Raw genomic sequence first — 16,947 nt, forward strand, 5'->3', positions numbered from 1 at the left:
AGTTTGAAGAATCGGCAAATCCCACCTCTGACTGCCCCCCCCCATCTCTTCTCTACCTCCCGAGTCCCAGCTGATCGGCTGGGTCTTCTTTGGTTGCCTTGCACAGGAGAATGGAGCTGGAAAGAGGTTAGTGGGGTGGGGAAGAAATGGGGATTTTGCAGAACCTTCCCCTGCCAAGCCCGCCAAGCCACGCCCACAGAACTGGTAGTAAAAATTTTTGAATCCCACCACTGGCTTTACAGTGCTTTACAGCCCGCTGTTTACAAGGTCATCATATTGCCCCCAACAATTTGGGTCCTCATTTTACCCACCTCAGAAGGATGGAAGTCAATCTTGGTGAGATTTGATCTGCCAAATTGCGGGCAGCCAGCAGTCAGCAGAAGTAGCCTGCAGTACTGCACTCTAACCACTGTGTTACCGCAGCTCCTAAATAGCTCTAAAGTGTGTGTGTGTGTGTGTGTGTGTGTGTGTGTGTGTGTGTGTATGTATGTATGTGTGTATGTATATGTATATATATATATACACACACACACACACACACACACACACACACACACACACATATATATATATATATATATATATATATATATATATATATATATATATATATATATGGCATTCAGCTTTGTTCGGATATTTTCCCACGTCATTATAGTTGTGCTTTTAAAGTTGTAGCAATGTTTCGGCAGAATCTCATCTGCCATCATTAGGCTTCTGTACTGTGTTTGTCTGCGAGTCAGACTTCCACAGCCTTTCTGTTTTAAATTTGGGGCTAGCCTACTACTGTGCCAGACTGTTCCATACTTCACAGCAGTAGCCTACAGCAGTAGGCCAGCCCCAAATTTAAAACAAACGGTTGTATGACCCAACCAGCACGGTTTCGAAGCCATACTTTTTTGTTTACCAAAAGAATCCCACCAAGTGTGGCTTAGCCAGGAAACCACCAATAATTCCTTTCTCTTCTTTAATGGATTTTTTTTTTCTTATTATCCATTTTTGTTTATTTTTTTCTGGCTAAAGAATTCTAAAGAGCCACAAAGCTTTTTAACAGGTCTGTGTGTCTCTTCCAGTGTCATTTCCCCTGTCTGGGCTTCACTGTCATTGCCCAAGTCAATTTCTCCTGCAGCAGAATCAGATTTTGTGTTGAGTTAGATTAGGGGATTTCTTGAGGACCTGTGGACTTCAACTCCCAGAATTCCCCAGCCAGACACACTGGCAGGGGAATTCTGGGAGTTGAAGTTCACAAGTCTTAATGTTGCCAAGGTTGGACACCCCTTAGATGTTGAGAATAAATAAGCACGTAAAATCAAAAGCAACCGTGCACCCCAGTCCTGCTTCATCCTCTCTTCCCCCAGCCCCAATGCCCTTTATTTGCTCCTGTAGGTACGCCCCGCCCCTTTTCTACCTGATAGCTCCGCCCCTACTCCTCGCTCCGGGGCGCCTTCCCCTACGCCACCTGCTGGACACGCCCCACCTGGGGAGCTCCTCCCCCTTCCTTCGCGCTCGCGGGCTCCGGCAGCTGCACCTGCTACTCCGGCTCTTCTCCTCCGGGCGAGCGGGACGAGCGCTGCGCCTCGGGTCTTCCTCCGGGGGAGCCGGCGCAATGGAGCCGTTGGCGTTGGTGCTCGGGATAGCGGCTCTGCTGGGTGAGTGCGGGGCTGAGGGGCGGGGGGGCTGTGCTGGGGAGTAAAGCGCCGATCCTGTACTCGTCGCTGGTTGCGATCCTGAATATTCAGTCGGAGGAGGAGGAGGAGGGGGGCGGGTAGAAGGGGGGCTCCCTTGCGATGCTCGAAGGTTTCTCCCGCGGGAGTTTCTTCAGGTTTCTTGCAAACTTTGCAGGTCGGCGCCGTCTTGGGAGCAAGTCCCGTTGGGAGTAACCTAGGAGTAACCTAGGAGCAGTCTGCAAAGACCCCGGTGGGGAGAGGAGGAGGCAGCTGGGAAGGGCAGGCGCGGGGATATGCGCGGGGTTTAGAGACGCTGCCCCTGAACAAGGGAGGGGTGATCGGATCAGTGCAATTTAGGAGGAGGGGGGATGCTGGAAAAGGGGGGGAGCTGGATGGGGGCGTCCTCCCCCTGGTTGATTGAGGAAAAGGCCCCTCCGGAATCCTGGTTAGCGACTGTCAGCCCGGGCCAAGGACTCCGGATTAGCAACGCGTGAGAAGCAGCAGCTGGATTTGCCCTGGGACGCTCGCGCCGGTCCTTCGACGTTCCTAACTTAGGGGCGCAGCGTTTGCCTGCCTTGGGGTGGGGGGGCGAGTAGGTGTATGTCATTATAATCACACAGCGCCCGAGGGCCCCCACCCCCTAGATATGGGCGACACGGTTTACAGAGGAAAGCTAACTTTGTGGACCATCCCTTCTTCCTCAGAGCTAATTTGGCAACTAGCTTTGGTTTCTCTGGAAGCCGCTTAGATCCCCCGTAGTCCCGCGTAGGTTCTCCGCCTCGCTTTGCTAGTGCCTTTTTTAAATTATTGTTTTGCTTTTCATCAGCACCCGCGGAGTTATCATAAGCGCATCAGCTAGGAATAGTCTTAACAGAGGAGTTGAGAGTGGCTACTTCGCAAAAAGAGAAACGCCTCTGGGGTAGTAAGATCCTTAAGGAAGATGTCACCTTCTCTGGCACTTCTAGAGTTGGACCTCAGGGCAAGCATACAAGGCCATTCAGTTTGGGGAGGGGTGGAAGGGTACCCACCTTATCCCCTGGGCGATTGATCAGTGAGCTCTTGAGTAGCCAAAGTGATGTGAGCATTCCCATGAACTGAAAGAGGTCTCATTCAGGTATCTATTTCAGTAAGCAGTTGGCTAAATATACTCATAGTTACAGGTGCTAAATTTATTATTGTGTTTTTCAGAGATTTGTTTTCCCTTCTCTAAAAAAAAAACCATGTAGTGTTTCTTCCCAATTTAAATCATGTGGTTCATCAGTCTATGAAACCTGGGTTTTAAAATTATCTAGTTTCCTGCTAACTTAGATGATAATTCATCTGGAATGAAAGGCTGATTCCTTTGTTTTTCCCTTCCTGCCTTACATTGAGAAACCACTAAAGACCACTTCTTGCATCATGGGCTCTTTTCTGTGATGGCCCCAGATTCTGCATAACAATGAAGAAGAATGTTTTAATCTAGTTAGTTGCCTTTTAATATTAACAAAAAAATGCATACATTAGTAATAGACCTTTCATATGGAAGGTCTCCAAAATTCCAGTTATTGTGAAGTTATTTCATTTGTTTCTTTTTTTAACACAGATTTTTTTTTGGTAGGATTAAGTGTTTTTTAATCAGGGCAACCTGGTCTATCCAACTATGGGACGAAGCATACTGCTTCTACCTTTCAGCCCCAATCCAAGAGCCTTTACAGGCAGTCACTTTCACGACAAACTATTTTTGTGTTAAATTTATGTTTTACTGACAAAGAAATAAAGTGAGACTAGTAGAGATCTATTTCAAGCTATTTAGCTCTCATCAGCTAGCCATATTCTTCTGGGATTCAAACCCTGGCTTCTTGGATATTAGGTAGATGTAAACCTCTAAGCCACAGGGTCTCCTCACTTTGTTGGCTGTACCAAGGGAAAGATTGTTTGGTAGGATTGTTGATGGAAGAAAGTGATGTCTACGAGTAATGTGGAAGAAAAGGTTGAGAGCACAGTGATTGTCATGGAAGTCAGCTGAGATCCTTGGAGACATTATATCAGGTTCTGCAGATTCCATAAATTAATGGGATAATCTGCTTCTCTGAATGGTGATCTTGTAGGAAAGTAAAATGTGGTGACAAGTGTAATGCTTAAAATTTTGGACTTTGGAAACCTACTTTCAAGCCCTCCACTGCTACATTGTGGAACGCTCTTAGTAACTTTTGGCCAGTCACTCTGTTTCAATCCAAGTTACCTAACCAATTTTGGGAATTAAAGAAACTCGATCACCAAGTAGATTGCCTGGAATTCTCAGAAGGATTATGGAAAATAAATGCAATAGGTTCAGGACTGTATAGGTTGAAAACATGCAGAAGAGGCTTTCAACCTGCAGAGGATAGACAATGGCTAAAATGATGATGAGAACATGCAATAGATAATAAGGTTTGAGTCATTTATGGATTCTAAGGGTTAAGGCTTCCATATATACTTAGCTAGCACCTAAATACTGGGAGAACAGGCACAGCTTCTGATAGTGCTTTTCAAATAGATGGGTTGAAACGAGAGAGGATCTGCAGTTACAAATACCATCACTTCCTTAGCAGCCCATTGTCCATGTGTCAGCTTATAATAATAGTGTATGAGTCTGTCCTTTGATATCTCGGATCTCTTGGGAGTAGACATCAGACTCACCTTCAGTCATTGTGATGCACCCTAGTGGATTCTTCTGCCTTAGTGGATCCATCAGCTTTTGATTTTTCTGAGACTGACATAAAGGAAGAGAGATGAAGGGGGGAAACCCCATTCTTCATCAATAGAAATAAAAATATAAAACCATGTCAGATCAGCCAGCACTGACTTCAGCAATTCCATAGTCAAAAAGCTGAATGTTATTTTCACTGCAGCTAAAATGTGAATCTTGTATTCTACCTTCCAGAAGGCAAACTGGACTTATGCATCCCTCTGAAGCAAGGAAGCACTTGTTTTAAATAGTAGCTTGCTCTAGGTGTTATTCCAGAGGTCCCCAAACTTGCCCAATTTTAAGACTTGTGGACTTCAACTCCCAGAATTCTCCAGCCAGCAGAGAAGAAGGGTCTTATGGTCCTCGGTTAGGGCTGGCTGGATTATTCTGGGAGTTGAAGTCCACAAGTCTTAAACTTAGGCAAGTTTGGGGACCCCTGTGTTATTCTAAGCTGTTCAAGGCACTTCCGTGCAATGAAATAATTTAGTCCTGGTCCACCATTCCAGCTGGCTAAAAGCCAAGAACTTTCCCCTGCCTGTTGCTGGTGCAGCCTGCCTGTTTCCATCTTGGCCTTTTCTTCCTCTCTGCAGAATCCTACTTCTAGCAGTAGCTTCTGTTTCTCATTCCTGTAATTTCCTTAGCATTCCGTTGAGTTTTCTATTCACTAAGCAGTGGGGCTGCGCATAGATCTGGAGTTGAAGGTCAAACACGACTTTAGGCACCTGCCTGAGTGAGAGAACCTGTTGGGAATATTTTTTTTTCTTTAATGTGTGCACTATCCATCTCACCTAAGTGTCTTTTATAGCAGCATCATTAAACCATATAAATATATGAATAAAAAAGCATGTCTTAAAATAGAGTTAAAAACAAAACTTACAGGCAACAATAAATCAGGTTCAAAACCTTTGACCCTCATCCTTGAGAAAAGAGGCAAGAACTCAGAAAAGCCACAGCTGCTTTAAGACATTCCAACAGGTGATACTTGTTCTTCCAGGTGTGCTCAGAGTCTCATTCTGTCCTTTAAATAGAAAGGATGTTGCAAACTGAACACCAGTTTCCAGGAATTCTTTTTAACTCATATTCCAGCATCAAAGTTTTCAGTTTGGTGAGGGTTAGAGGGACAAGAAAAGAAATGCCTTCAACATTGAGGCAAACTCTTGTGAAAGTCACAGTAGCTCTTGCTCTTCACCCAGATCCTTGGATTATCAATTTCCTAACCTTCAGTTGGCAGGGCCAAGCGGTGAGCGATATGGGAGCTGTAGTCCAGAGCAGGGGTCTTCAACCATGGCAACTTTAAGACTTGTAGACTTTGACTCCCAGAATTCTTCAGCCAGCTTTGCTCTAGATGTTCTGGCTGAGGAATTCTGGGAGTTGAAGTCTACAAGTCTTAAAGTTGCCAAGGTTGGAGACCCCTGGTCCAGAGTATCTGGACTGCAGATACTGCTTCCTCCTGCGTTCACCTCTTTACAAGCTTCCTTGTTTCAGAGAGTGAAACCAGGGCACCCACTTTAAAACTGGCTTGGCTTTTTGACTTTGTGAACCAGGGCTTTTTCCTGCGCCTTTGTTTGTTTGTTCTGTTAGAACTTGGACTGTAAACTCTTCATTCCAGCACAACTGGTAATCTCTGTCAAACATTGTTCAAATGCCAGAAATCCTCGAGCCAAAAGTATCATGAAAATTTTCTGTGAAACCAGGAGTTTTTCTTAAACAAGATATTCCTGTAGTCAGATCTGTAGGACTAACAATTGGCCCACCAGCCCTGGTTGCCTGGAAAAAGCCAATGAGTAGGAAGACATGGTGGTTTTTGTAGCTTATGCATAATGGTGAGAATAGAATAGAAAGGGCTGTAATTGACGCACTATATGGCCCTGGAGTTGGCCCTGGGGTTCTGGACTCATTTGGAGTGTCAAAGTCCCTGCTTTCTAGAATCCTATTATTATTTTTGGTAACAAAAATACAGTATTTAAAAAATAAAATTGTGACAATTGATGACCATCTAAGGGGGTCTCCATAGGGATGTGGGTAACACACTGAGAAAGCATCTGGATGTACCCTATAAAGGTCAGAAGCTCTAGGACAGAAGTTTCCAAACTTGACAACTTCAACTCCCAGAATTCCCCAGCCAGCAGAGAAGAAGAGTCTTATGGTCTTGGGTTAGAGCTGGCTGGAGAATTCTGGGAGTTGAATTCCACAAGTCTTAAAGTCACCAAGTTTGGGGACCCCTGCGTCTAGGAGAAACAGAATTAAAACCAAGATTATTTCTGTTTCCTGTCTTCCCTGGTTGGTTTTTGCATTGTTGATAGTGAGGTTTTTGTAAAGCAGCATCTCTTTTTTAAGAGTCTGTTGAATTGGACGAAAAAAAAATTCTTTCAAGCTACCAGGTGAGAGTTCACTTTTACTGTTTATATCCAAATAATCTCTCTCAGACTTTAGATTAGAAAAGATCAAAGTTGTGCGCTGTTTTTGATATATATTTTTTTACGTCACTGGAGTCAACTAGATCACAGTGTCTCAACTCAGTCCCCAGTTTGAGATTCAACTTGGCCCCTATGGAGGCCACTTCCGTACAGAATGATAATTTCTAATGTGCTAGAGCGCTAATCATAACCTGTTTGCTGCCAATATTTTCTCACTTGTCTTTCTGAATCAGTCTGTGATGCTTTGCTGAAGGGAAATGTGAAAAGTGAAATGGACTTGCATCTAAGGCTTCAACTTATAAAAAGCAGGCCTATAGTTTGACAAAACGTCTGTCAAGATCTGAAGAAGAATGACAAGGATGGAAATGATGCCTTAATGGGCAGGGGCTTATTTGAGTCCCAGAACCCTGTTCTCATAAATATTAACCTAGGAGGATTTGGGGCAATTTCCTAAGTAATTTGAATGAAGTCATCTGCCTTTGCTTGCTGCTGTAATATCCTAACATCTGGACTTCTCTCTCTTCCCCACTCCTCAAGTCCTATGTGATCGAGGATATTACAAGTCAGAGTTCTGAAACTTGGTCTAACTGCTTCCCTGTAAAGGAAGTCCATCTTTTGTGATAGCTTTGAAAGGAAACAAACGCAATGACGCTCAGACATGAGGCTGGGAACATGTTCTGTTTCTCCCAAGAGACTAGATCGGGTGGGCCCATGTTTTAACTTCCGGCTTGCATACCCAGAATCCTACAGTAATACTCTCAACCGGGCAGCAGGAAGAACAAGGAGCAGCATCAAGAAAAACTAACTGACAAGTGATAAATACAGTTGCATATTAGGTTTCTTCGTAAAAACAAAGTTCTTGACAAAACGGGCATTGCAGTAACGAGATACCTTCAGTAAAGTAACTGGTATTGTATAATGATGGTTCATTTTCTGACCCAGAAGTTGGGTTCTTTTTCTCATTTCGTGTGTATCTGAAAGAACAATTAATGCTAATCAGCTGCTTCTGGAGAGGGCAGGGGAGGAACAAGAGTCCCCCATTATCCTTAAAAATGAAAAAAGGACAAAATGGGAAGAGTCGGACCACAATAGAAAAGGTCTATTAAGGTCTTAACGCAATAAATAAATATATGGAAATACTACATTGACTTCTTTTTTTAATTTATTTTTATGAATTTTCATTCATAATTTTTTTTTGAATAACATTCATAAACATTTTTGAATAACAGTGCATTGGCAAAGCATTATTTACAAATAAAACACAGCTGACATACGTTGGTAATAAATCTCAACATGCAAACTAATAGCAATAATAACAGTACTAATAGTATACGCAAAAGAATTGCTCTAGGTTTCTTCTTACATTAAGCTAATTACATTTAATAATTATTACATTAATTATTCATTATTAATTAATTAATTACATTGATTTCTTTTATCCTGAGAATGAAATTTAAAGTTTCTTCTTAGTCACTGGTCTGGATGGAACCGTTCCATCTCACTTCTGTTCTACTTTCAGAAGAACTCAGACTATTTTCTGGGAATGAGAAAGATTCCACCTGTCACATGGAAGTGTCATCTCAGAATAAAATATTCTGGCTCTAGGTTGCAGCCTTACAAGGTAAGAGCAGATGGGGAAAACCATCAGACTAGGCGTCTTTGGGCCTCTCTGAGCTTGGTTGGTTTCTTGTTGACATTTCGTTAGGTAACTAGTTAGGTGCTATGTAGTAATGAGGTTACCTAGTTTGGTAATGAAATGTCACCAAGAAAACAATCAAGCTCAGAGAGGCCCAAAGACACTCATTTTAACACTGAGCTACACATATTATCATTTTTTACAACCAGGCGAGATAATCCTATTTTGTTGTTAGGTTATATTAATACAAGGGTCTTCAAACTTGGCATGTTTAAGACTTGGGGACTTCAACTCCCAGAATTCCTTAGCTAACCTGACTGGAGGAGGAATTCTGGAAGTTGAAGTCTACAAGTCTTAAAGCTGTCAAGTTTGAAGACTCCTGTATTAATGGAATCTTGTAAGTCTGAAAGTACTTTTCTCCCCCTGTCCCCTTTATAGCCCAAAAACTAGAGAGGGTCTCTTCTTCTGGGTCTTTTGCTGCATCCACCTTTCTGTTATGGGCTAAGCCCCCTTTGATTTGACTGTTCCTTTGTGACCATTTGCTCCATCTCATTCCCATATACTATCTCATCATGTAACTCCACAATGGAAGAAGGAAAAGCTTCCGCTAGGTTCTGTCTATCCAAAATATCATCAGATCAGCTTCAGAACTGTGTCGGAATTTATCCCAGCCCTTGAGGATCATCTGATGGCATTCCTGCTTGCCCTTCAATCTTTTAGGTCCCAATTAATCCTTGCTGCAATAGTAATGTTTTGTGCCACGTTTAATCAAGAGGATGAGTTCACGTACCCAGTAAACTACAATATGGGATTTGGTTGTTATAGAAATCATGTTTCCACTTGGTTATAAATCATGGTTGATGGTTTAGTGCAGAGGTCTCCAAACTTGGCAACTTTAAGACTTGTGGACTTCAATTCCCAGAATTGAAGTCCACAAGTCTTAAAATTGCCAAGTTTGGAGACCCCTAGTTTAGGGTGATGTATGAACCCACCATGATTAACTCAGCAAACCAAAGGTTGGTGTAATGAGAGAAATCAGCTAGTGTCAGACATCATCCTGGGTCCCTTTGAAGCCAAAGATGGAAATCAAATACTACGTGCAGAGGAAGTTGACTTGTTTGGAATTGCCCCTCCAATCTGCCTTGTGTTTGCATGCTCAATTTTGATGGCCACAACACAGGTGATCTTGTCTAGATGCTTTGCTGATCCCAAAGTTTTGCTAACCTGGAGATGAGAAGGATGGACCTGAAATCTTCTTCGTTATGAAAAGCAAAGAAGATCCATATTAACAAAACTTTAGGAGCAGCTAACCATCTAGACTGCTTTGTGCTCCTCTACTCTAGTATAGATTTTGAACCTTCAGTGCCTCTGGAGGGAAACATTGGCTATTAGCCAAAGAGGAGAGAAGTGGGGGTATTTCCCATATTCCTGTGAGCCAGCTTATTATGTCGTATTAAGGCAAATGTATCTCCCTTTTGGCACAGTAAGAGTTAAAAGCCTCCTTCTGGGTATGAACGGAAAAGTCACTTTTCTTTTTTTCCCTTTTTTAAATTCTCTTGAGTTTTAAAAGTTCCTCCTGCCCCAGGGTCGTGAGAAATATAACAAGGGACTTTCTCAACAAGCATTCTGCTTAAGGCCAACTCATATCTGTTAATTTTATAAATAGTCCCTACTACTCACAAACAAATGTTCTGGTCCTGTTCTCCCCACCCACTTACTTTGTATTGAAGCAGAATAGGAAATTCCTATTTTGGCCTAGGAGAGCTAATAACAGATTTATCAGCTTAGAAGGATGGAAAGAAAAAGTAAGTTACAATGTGCTGCTTGCTGCTGCTTCTTACCCTGACCGGTGAAATTTGCAACTTATTAACGTTCATGCACCAGCAGAAATCCATCAAATGGATGTCACAGCCAAGGGGGAAGCACACAGGACTCTCACTTTAATTTCGTCTTGGTTTCATATTGTATAAGCATCTTATTTCCACAGAGTGAGAGCACCAAATGAAATCCATCTCCATCCTTTAATTCCAAAACGTTTAATAGCTTAGTGGGGGAGGGGGCATCTGGCTGGAGACCTATGCTCAGGAATTACGTGAAATGCCCCAAATCCTATTCTGGAGATTTGTGTTTTAGATTTTCATATGTTTAAATGATTAATGTCTAGTGGCTGCTGTTGTTTAATTATCTTTTTTTGAATGATTAATGTCTAGTGGCTGCTGTTGTTTAATTATCTTTTTTCTTTGAATGATTAATGTCTAGTGGCTGCTGTTTAGATCATGGAAGCTCGAAAATGTTCTTGCATAGTGGACTTTAATTCCTGCTGATGTTTCTCTGTCTTTTTCTTCCTCCCCATCTTTTTTCTAAATTTACTAATTTCATTTTTTTGAGAACTAGATGTTCCTATAAACTGAAATGTGAAGGGCAGTGTATATATTTTAAAATAAAAGGAATGTGTAGGAGAAGAGAGGATGGTGAATCTCATTTGATAACTACCTTGGTCTATTTTCTTCTTACAATTAATGGGAGTGGGAGGTTGAATTCAAGGTATCTTTCCCATAAGCTTTTTTAAAAGGGTTCAGGGGAGACCCAACACATGGAATTGATGTGTGAACTAGGCCTCTTGTATCATCAGGAAGGGTGGCAACTCTAAACAGACCATAGAAATATTTTATGAGTTGACATTGGGGTAACTGCCGGAATCCTGACAAGGGGTCCTTAAATTACTCCTGTCTTCAGAGTTGTATGAAAGGATAAGAAGTTGTTTATTTAGTACATTACTATTCCAGGGTTGGGTCTAGTTGGTATGTAGATGGAGATCAGTAAGAAATCCCAGGGCAATAGGCTAGAATGAGAAGTTTGAAAAGCTTCTTTTCACAGAAGTTTGAAAAGGAAAAAAATTCCTGACAGTTTGAACAACTAATCAATGGATTAATTTTTGCCTCCAGAAGTTGTAGATGCTCCAACCCTGGAGATTTTTAAGAAGAGAATGGACAACCATTTGTTGGAAATTGTATGAGGTTTCTTGCTTGAGCAGGGGGTTGGACTAGCAGATCTCCAAGGTCCCTTCCAACTCTGTTGTTCTGTTATCCTGGGAGAAATCAAAGATTAATCACGTCTGAATACTTGCCAGGAAGTCCCCTGAAGCTGACCTCAACTCAGGAGGCTTTGTATTTTTCAACCTTTCCTCCAGGAGCTCAAGGGGAGCTCAAGCTCCTCTTGATTTTGTTCTTGCAACACATTCTTGTTTCTTGCAAGAAGGTTCTCTAGGAATAAGATTAAGTGAGGGATAGCACCTGGCTCCATACTATAACTCCCAATTCTAATTCAGCACCCTGCCACCGAGATGCATGCTCCTCTCTGGTGCCTAGCTCAAGGTCAAGGAGATAAGAAGAGCTGTGACTGATCAGGTGGAGTGTTTTGCACAAGGGATGCCCACAGGAACTGCTCCCGGGCATGCCTGCTGAAGTAGCATTTGGAGACCTTGTATGGTGCTTGAGTGTTGATGATGCATAATTGACAGAGCTGCCTTTGATTTTGAAAGTGTCCTTGTACTTCTCCCACTGCCTTTGTCTTATGCAGCAAAGACTGAAGATTTTGTGCCCTTCAGAAGATTTATCCAAGATTTTTAACTAGGATGGAAGAAGAAGGAATTAAAGCTTATTCTAAATGTACACGATGTATCAAATCTCTGTGAACTGGAATTCACCTCTTGATGGGCGCAGGACTGCGCAGATGATCTCCTTTCAGTTTTTAATGAGATTTTCTAACTACATTCCTGATTACCTTGTGTTTTCAAGGCAAAAGCCCCAAGCAACCAAACTGCATCATAAAACACCGCTGAACATTTAAAAACAAAATAACATTAAACAAAAATGAGATTCAATAAATAGACGGGAAGAAAAGCTTCCAATGTGTCAGCTCCTGAAAAGCAGCAACAATAACAAGAATTCAGCATGCCTCTGGAATTAGCCAAGGAAGGGACCAGAAAAGAAACTGGTTCACAGGTGGCCCATCAGAATTCAGAGCTACAACACAAAATGGTCCAATACTCTTGGAGAACATGTTATAAGTTCATCTATTTGCACAGATAGTTTTCTATGTTGGGTTGCTGAGATTGTACCCAAATCCCTAATCCTAGCTAGCAGCTTTATTAGTGGCAGAGATACTAAATTATTATCAAAGGATAAGCCTGTGATTGTTAATGTGATGCAATCTGGCATTTCTTCAGGAGCGTATTTGCTGGAGTGTGATAATGCAATTAAAAGCAGTGTGTGGTCTTGGACTAGAACCCCCAAAACTAAAAAAAGAAACCAGGTGTGACTTTGAAAATGGAAGGCACTCGCTTCATGTTTAATTGCCACCACATCTGGTAATTAGGTATCCTCCAGGATCCGGTTCCCCCTGACATGGATGTGTCAGGCAAGTTGCTAAAAGCGAGCAGCTTCTTTTAATTCTGAATGCTTGCCGTGCCCTTAAATGAGATAAAAAAAACTGCAAAACGACAGCGTGTGCCTGTTCAGGTGACAAATGGCCAGAACTAAACAGAAGCTTCTATCTACATGAGGTGCTTATAGCCACACATCTGGATGCAACAGTGAAAGAGACCCTGGCAACCTGCCTTGGGTTTCCTTTAAGACTCAATGGAAGGAGGACCATTTTTTTTCTTGGATCACATTTCGACAATGTTAAGTAAGTTGCCTCCCTAAATTGGAGATAAAGCTCCTCCAACTATTCAAGGACTGGACATCAGAACATGCATGTATAAATTATTTCCCTTCTTGGGTTCATCTCTCCACCTTCTCCTGACTACCAGCTAATAATATGTTTTTCAACCTCTGCAACTTTAAGAGGTGTGGGCTTCAACTCCCAGAATTCCTCAGAGGTGGCTGGGGAATCCTGTGAATTGAAATCAGGGGTGGGATTCAAATTTTTTAACAACCGATTTTGTGGGCGTGGCTTAGGTGGTGGGCGTGGCTTGGTGGTCATGTTATTGGCTGGGCGTGGCCAACTCAACATCACTCACATCAAGGCACACTTCCCCTCGCCTGGCCTCTCATGACTGTGGGGATGCTGCAACAGTCATAAGTGTGAAAAACAGTCATAAGTCACCTTTTTCAGTGCCGTTGTAACTTTGAATGGTCACTCCACACAAGCAAAGTACCAGCAAAGGAGGGAAAGAAAACTCCAGAGACGTTCCTGAGACAGGAAGTCTAGTCCTGCCAAGAATGTAATAAGGGTTAACGGAGAGGCAGTTCCTGTAAGCAACACCAGAATGTTTCCTTCCTGCCTTCCTTACAGGATTAGGCCAGTAATTTCTTCTAACAACTGGTTCTCCAAACTGCTTAGAATGTTAACAACTGGTTCTAGAGAATAGGTGCAAACTGGTAGAATCCCACCCCTGACTGAAATCCATGCAGCTGACATTACTGACCTAACCATTACCCATGGATAAAAGTCTGTCTGCTGCTTTCAATTTTCTTTGCTTTGTAGGAAAAGCAGAATAGCCTTATTATCTGTGATCAGGATGGGATGGTGATGACTGTGTTCTTTTGATCATGAAGATCTCTTGCATAGCTCCGCTGTCCCAGAAAGTGGCTAGGACAATCAGGCTTAAGATTCAAGAGGCTGGGTTCAGGTAGCAGGTTAGACAAATCATTTTGAAAGTCAGTCATCCTTGGATCAGATTAATGGGGACTGATGGCAAAGGCAGGTTGGTTGCTGGTGTCTTCAAATAGAAGCTGGACATTCATTCAGAGTGCCCTGCTTTGACCTCTTTGCCTACAGTTTGTTTCTATGAACTCTCATTCATAGCAAAATTATTGCAAAGTTCAAAAACCTGAAAGAACAATACACAGATTTTATGCTTAGAAACTGCAGTAAGTGCCACTAGAGTGAGGTTCGTTTTTATTAGTAATATGTCTCCCTTGGCTTTTCATTGACTCATGAGTATACCTTGTACATTCTAGAGCAGGGGTCTTCAAACTTGGCAGCTTTAAGACTTGTGGACTTCAACTCCCAGAATTCCTCCTCCAGTCATGTTAGTTCAGGGAATTGTGGGAGTTGAAGCCCACAAGTCTTAAACTTGCCAAGTTTGGAGACCCTTGTTCTAAAGTTAAAAACTCAAGTGTTCCTGATACAAAGACAGTTTTGGTGGTGTGTGACAATTAAAAACTTTATCTGAAATATTTGGAGCTAGATTCTGATCATTTGGGTGAAGACTTAAGCTCCTTCGGCCCAGCTGAGTCTTCGGCACTGAGGCTAAACTGCACTGTCACCCTTGTAGATGACAGCTTTGCAAATCCTGGTACCTTCTGCAGGCTGGATTCAATGACCTAAATCCAGGGATTTGTATTCCATCCCTCCCCCGACTACCCAACAACTACATACAATAATAGGTTTGATTTGTTCAGCAAGATTAAATTTTAGTCTCTTGTGGGATTCACTCATACCACTTCCGGCAGAATAAAGCATCATTCACCTTTCCTGTAGCAGAGATACTTAAGATATGCACAACAAGGCTACTTCTGGGAAAAGTTTGATTTTGATCACGGTCATATCGTTCCAGATTGCAGTGATATCATTTTAAATGTCTTTGAGTAAATGTGCACTGTAAGCATAGAATTGAATTTCTGTGCAAGTAATCTGTTTTATTATCTGATGGGATTATTGTATGTCCTTTAAAATATGCTCTTTACTGCATGTTAATGGGTAGAATAGACCAACTTTTTCCCTTCTTCAATACTCTTGGTTCCTTTCTCAGACCTGATACCCCCATTTAAATTGCATTTTGGAAAATAAGGTAAGGAGGTGAATCAGTCTCACAGAAATAAATACCACTTATCTTCACAAAAAATAATATTCTGCTAATATTCAGGATTTTTTTTTCCTAGACAAGAAATCTTTGTACCTTGCTCCAATAATCCTCTGACTCTTCTAGGGATGTTGTTTACAGTCTCTTGTCTTTTCCATTATGCTGGCTTCTTTACCCATCTTCTGGTATGCCTTATGAGAGCCTTCGTGCCTTGGCACAGGGTAAAGATTTAATGGCTTTTAAACAGTTAGGTGGCTAATGCCTTAATTGGCTATAAAAATTAATCTGTGGATGGGTTTATATAAAAACATGGCATGTGTCCAAGACAACAGAGCAATAAACATAAGATGGTGCCATAACAAGCTGTTAATTACATACATGGCACAAAAGGAAAATCCACTGAGACAGTAATTGGTATAAGGATTAAGGAAGCAGGTTTCTTTTTCTTTTTTGCTGTGTGTTGTTTTAATAGCCATTGACCTGCCTACCATCTTGCCTACTGTCTAGGCTCAGCATCTGACAACCATTTGTAGAATTCCTATCTTCAAGGAGAACAAGAATGCCTGAGGGCAGAGGAAGAAGTAATGGATAGGAGCTTATCAAAGGGAGATCCAACCGAGATTTCAGATGAAACTTCCTGTCAGTGAGGACGATTAATGGAATCATTTGCCTCCAAAAATTATGGATGCTTCATCACTGGAGGCTTTCAAGGAGAGTTTTGTGTGGAATGATATAGGGCAGGGGTGAGCAACCTTAAACACTCGAAAGAGCCACAAAGATCCTCAGCAGAAGCCCCTGGTTCAAGTCTGGAGCTGACCAGAAGTCTGATTCCCTCACCATAGAGTCTCCTCCTTGTGCGATGGCGGCCTTTTTCCTCTACCTGTCCTACATGAAAGCCCTATCAGTTGTGGAGCTGACTGGAGAACCCACCTCTTGCCATAGAGTCTCCTCCTGGAACTCCGTGCTCCCTCCCAACCAGAAGCTCCTCTCAAAATTATGGTGCTGACTGGCAACAGGGAGCCACAGCAGAGGGAGGAAAGAGCAGCATGTGGCTCCAGAACCATGGGTTGTTGACCCATGGTATAGGGCAGAGGTCCCCAAACTTGCCGACTTTAAGACTTGTGGACTTCAACTCCCAGAATTCCTCAGCCAGCTGGCTGAGGAATTCTGGGAGTTGAAGTTCACAAGTCTTAAAGTTGCCAAGTTTGGAGACCCCTGGTCTAGGGCTGGAGACTTTCTGTCATTTGATATTCTGTATACCGGCTCCAACTTGACTCAGCTTTCCCTCCTTCCGAGGTGGGTAAAATGAGGACCCAGATTGTTGGGGGCAACAGGCTGACTCTGTAAACCGCTTAGAGAGGGCTGTAAAACATTGTGGTATATAAAACAAGTGTAAAACACTGTGGTGTATAAAACAAGGCTGTAAACAAGTGGTATATAAGTCTAAGTGCTAAGTAAAATCTTGTGACTCCTCCCTTTATATTCGAGTAGAAATGTATGGTCAACCCTAAACTTCAATACAGTAGAAGTTCTTGAAACAAAACCCCCAGAATAACAGAACAGAAGAGTTGGGAGGGATCTTGGAGGACTTCTAGTCCAGCCTCCTCAAACAGGAGACCCTATACAATTTAAGACAAATGGTTGTCCAACCTCTTCTTAAAAACCTCCAGTGTTGAAGCACCCATAACTTCTGGAGGCAACTGATTCCA

General features: G+C 42.3%; 1 protein-coding gene and 1 long non-coding RNA gene across 2 annotated transcripts in view; one reads left to right on the top strand and one right to left on the bottom strand.

The window, feature by feature from the left end:
• The first annotated feature begins 1,492 nt into the window (after positions 1 to 1,492).
• The window catches only part of ESAM (endothelial cell adhesion molecule), a 67,609-nt gene continuing 52,154 nt past the window's right edge, over positions 1,493 to 16,947 (top strand). The window contains exon 1 of the mRNA XM_026718026.2: positions 1,493 to 1,649. Coding sequence (XP_026573811.1) covers positions 1,607 to 1,649 — 43 coding nt within the window. The 5' untranslated portion in view covers positions 1,493 to 1,606. The remainder of the gene's footprint in view (positions 1,650 to 16,947) is intronic.
• On the bottom strand, positions 1,592 to 15,392 carry LOC148125042 (uncharacterized). The gene is made up of 4 exons (XR_015744666.1): positions 15,335 to 15,392; positions 7,683 to 7,765; positions 4,326 to 4,398; positions 1,592 to 1,727 (listed from the first exon to the last, which is right to left on the bottom strand). It is a non-coding gene; the product is annotated as an uncharacterized LOC148125042 (long non-coding RNA).

The sequence above is a fragment of the Pseudonaja textilis genome, chromosome 9 (assembly GCF_049901715.1).
Source record: "Pseudonaja textilis isolate UNSWEBS1 chromosome 9, rPseTex1.2, whole genome shotgun sequence".
NCBI lineage: Eukaryota > Metazoa > Chordata > Lepidosauria > Squamata > Elapidae > Pseudonaja > Pseudonaja textilis.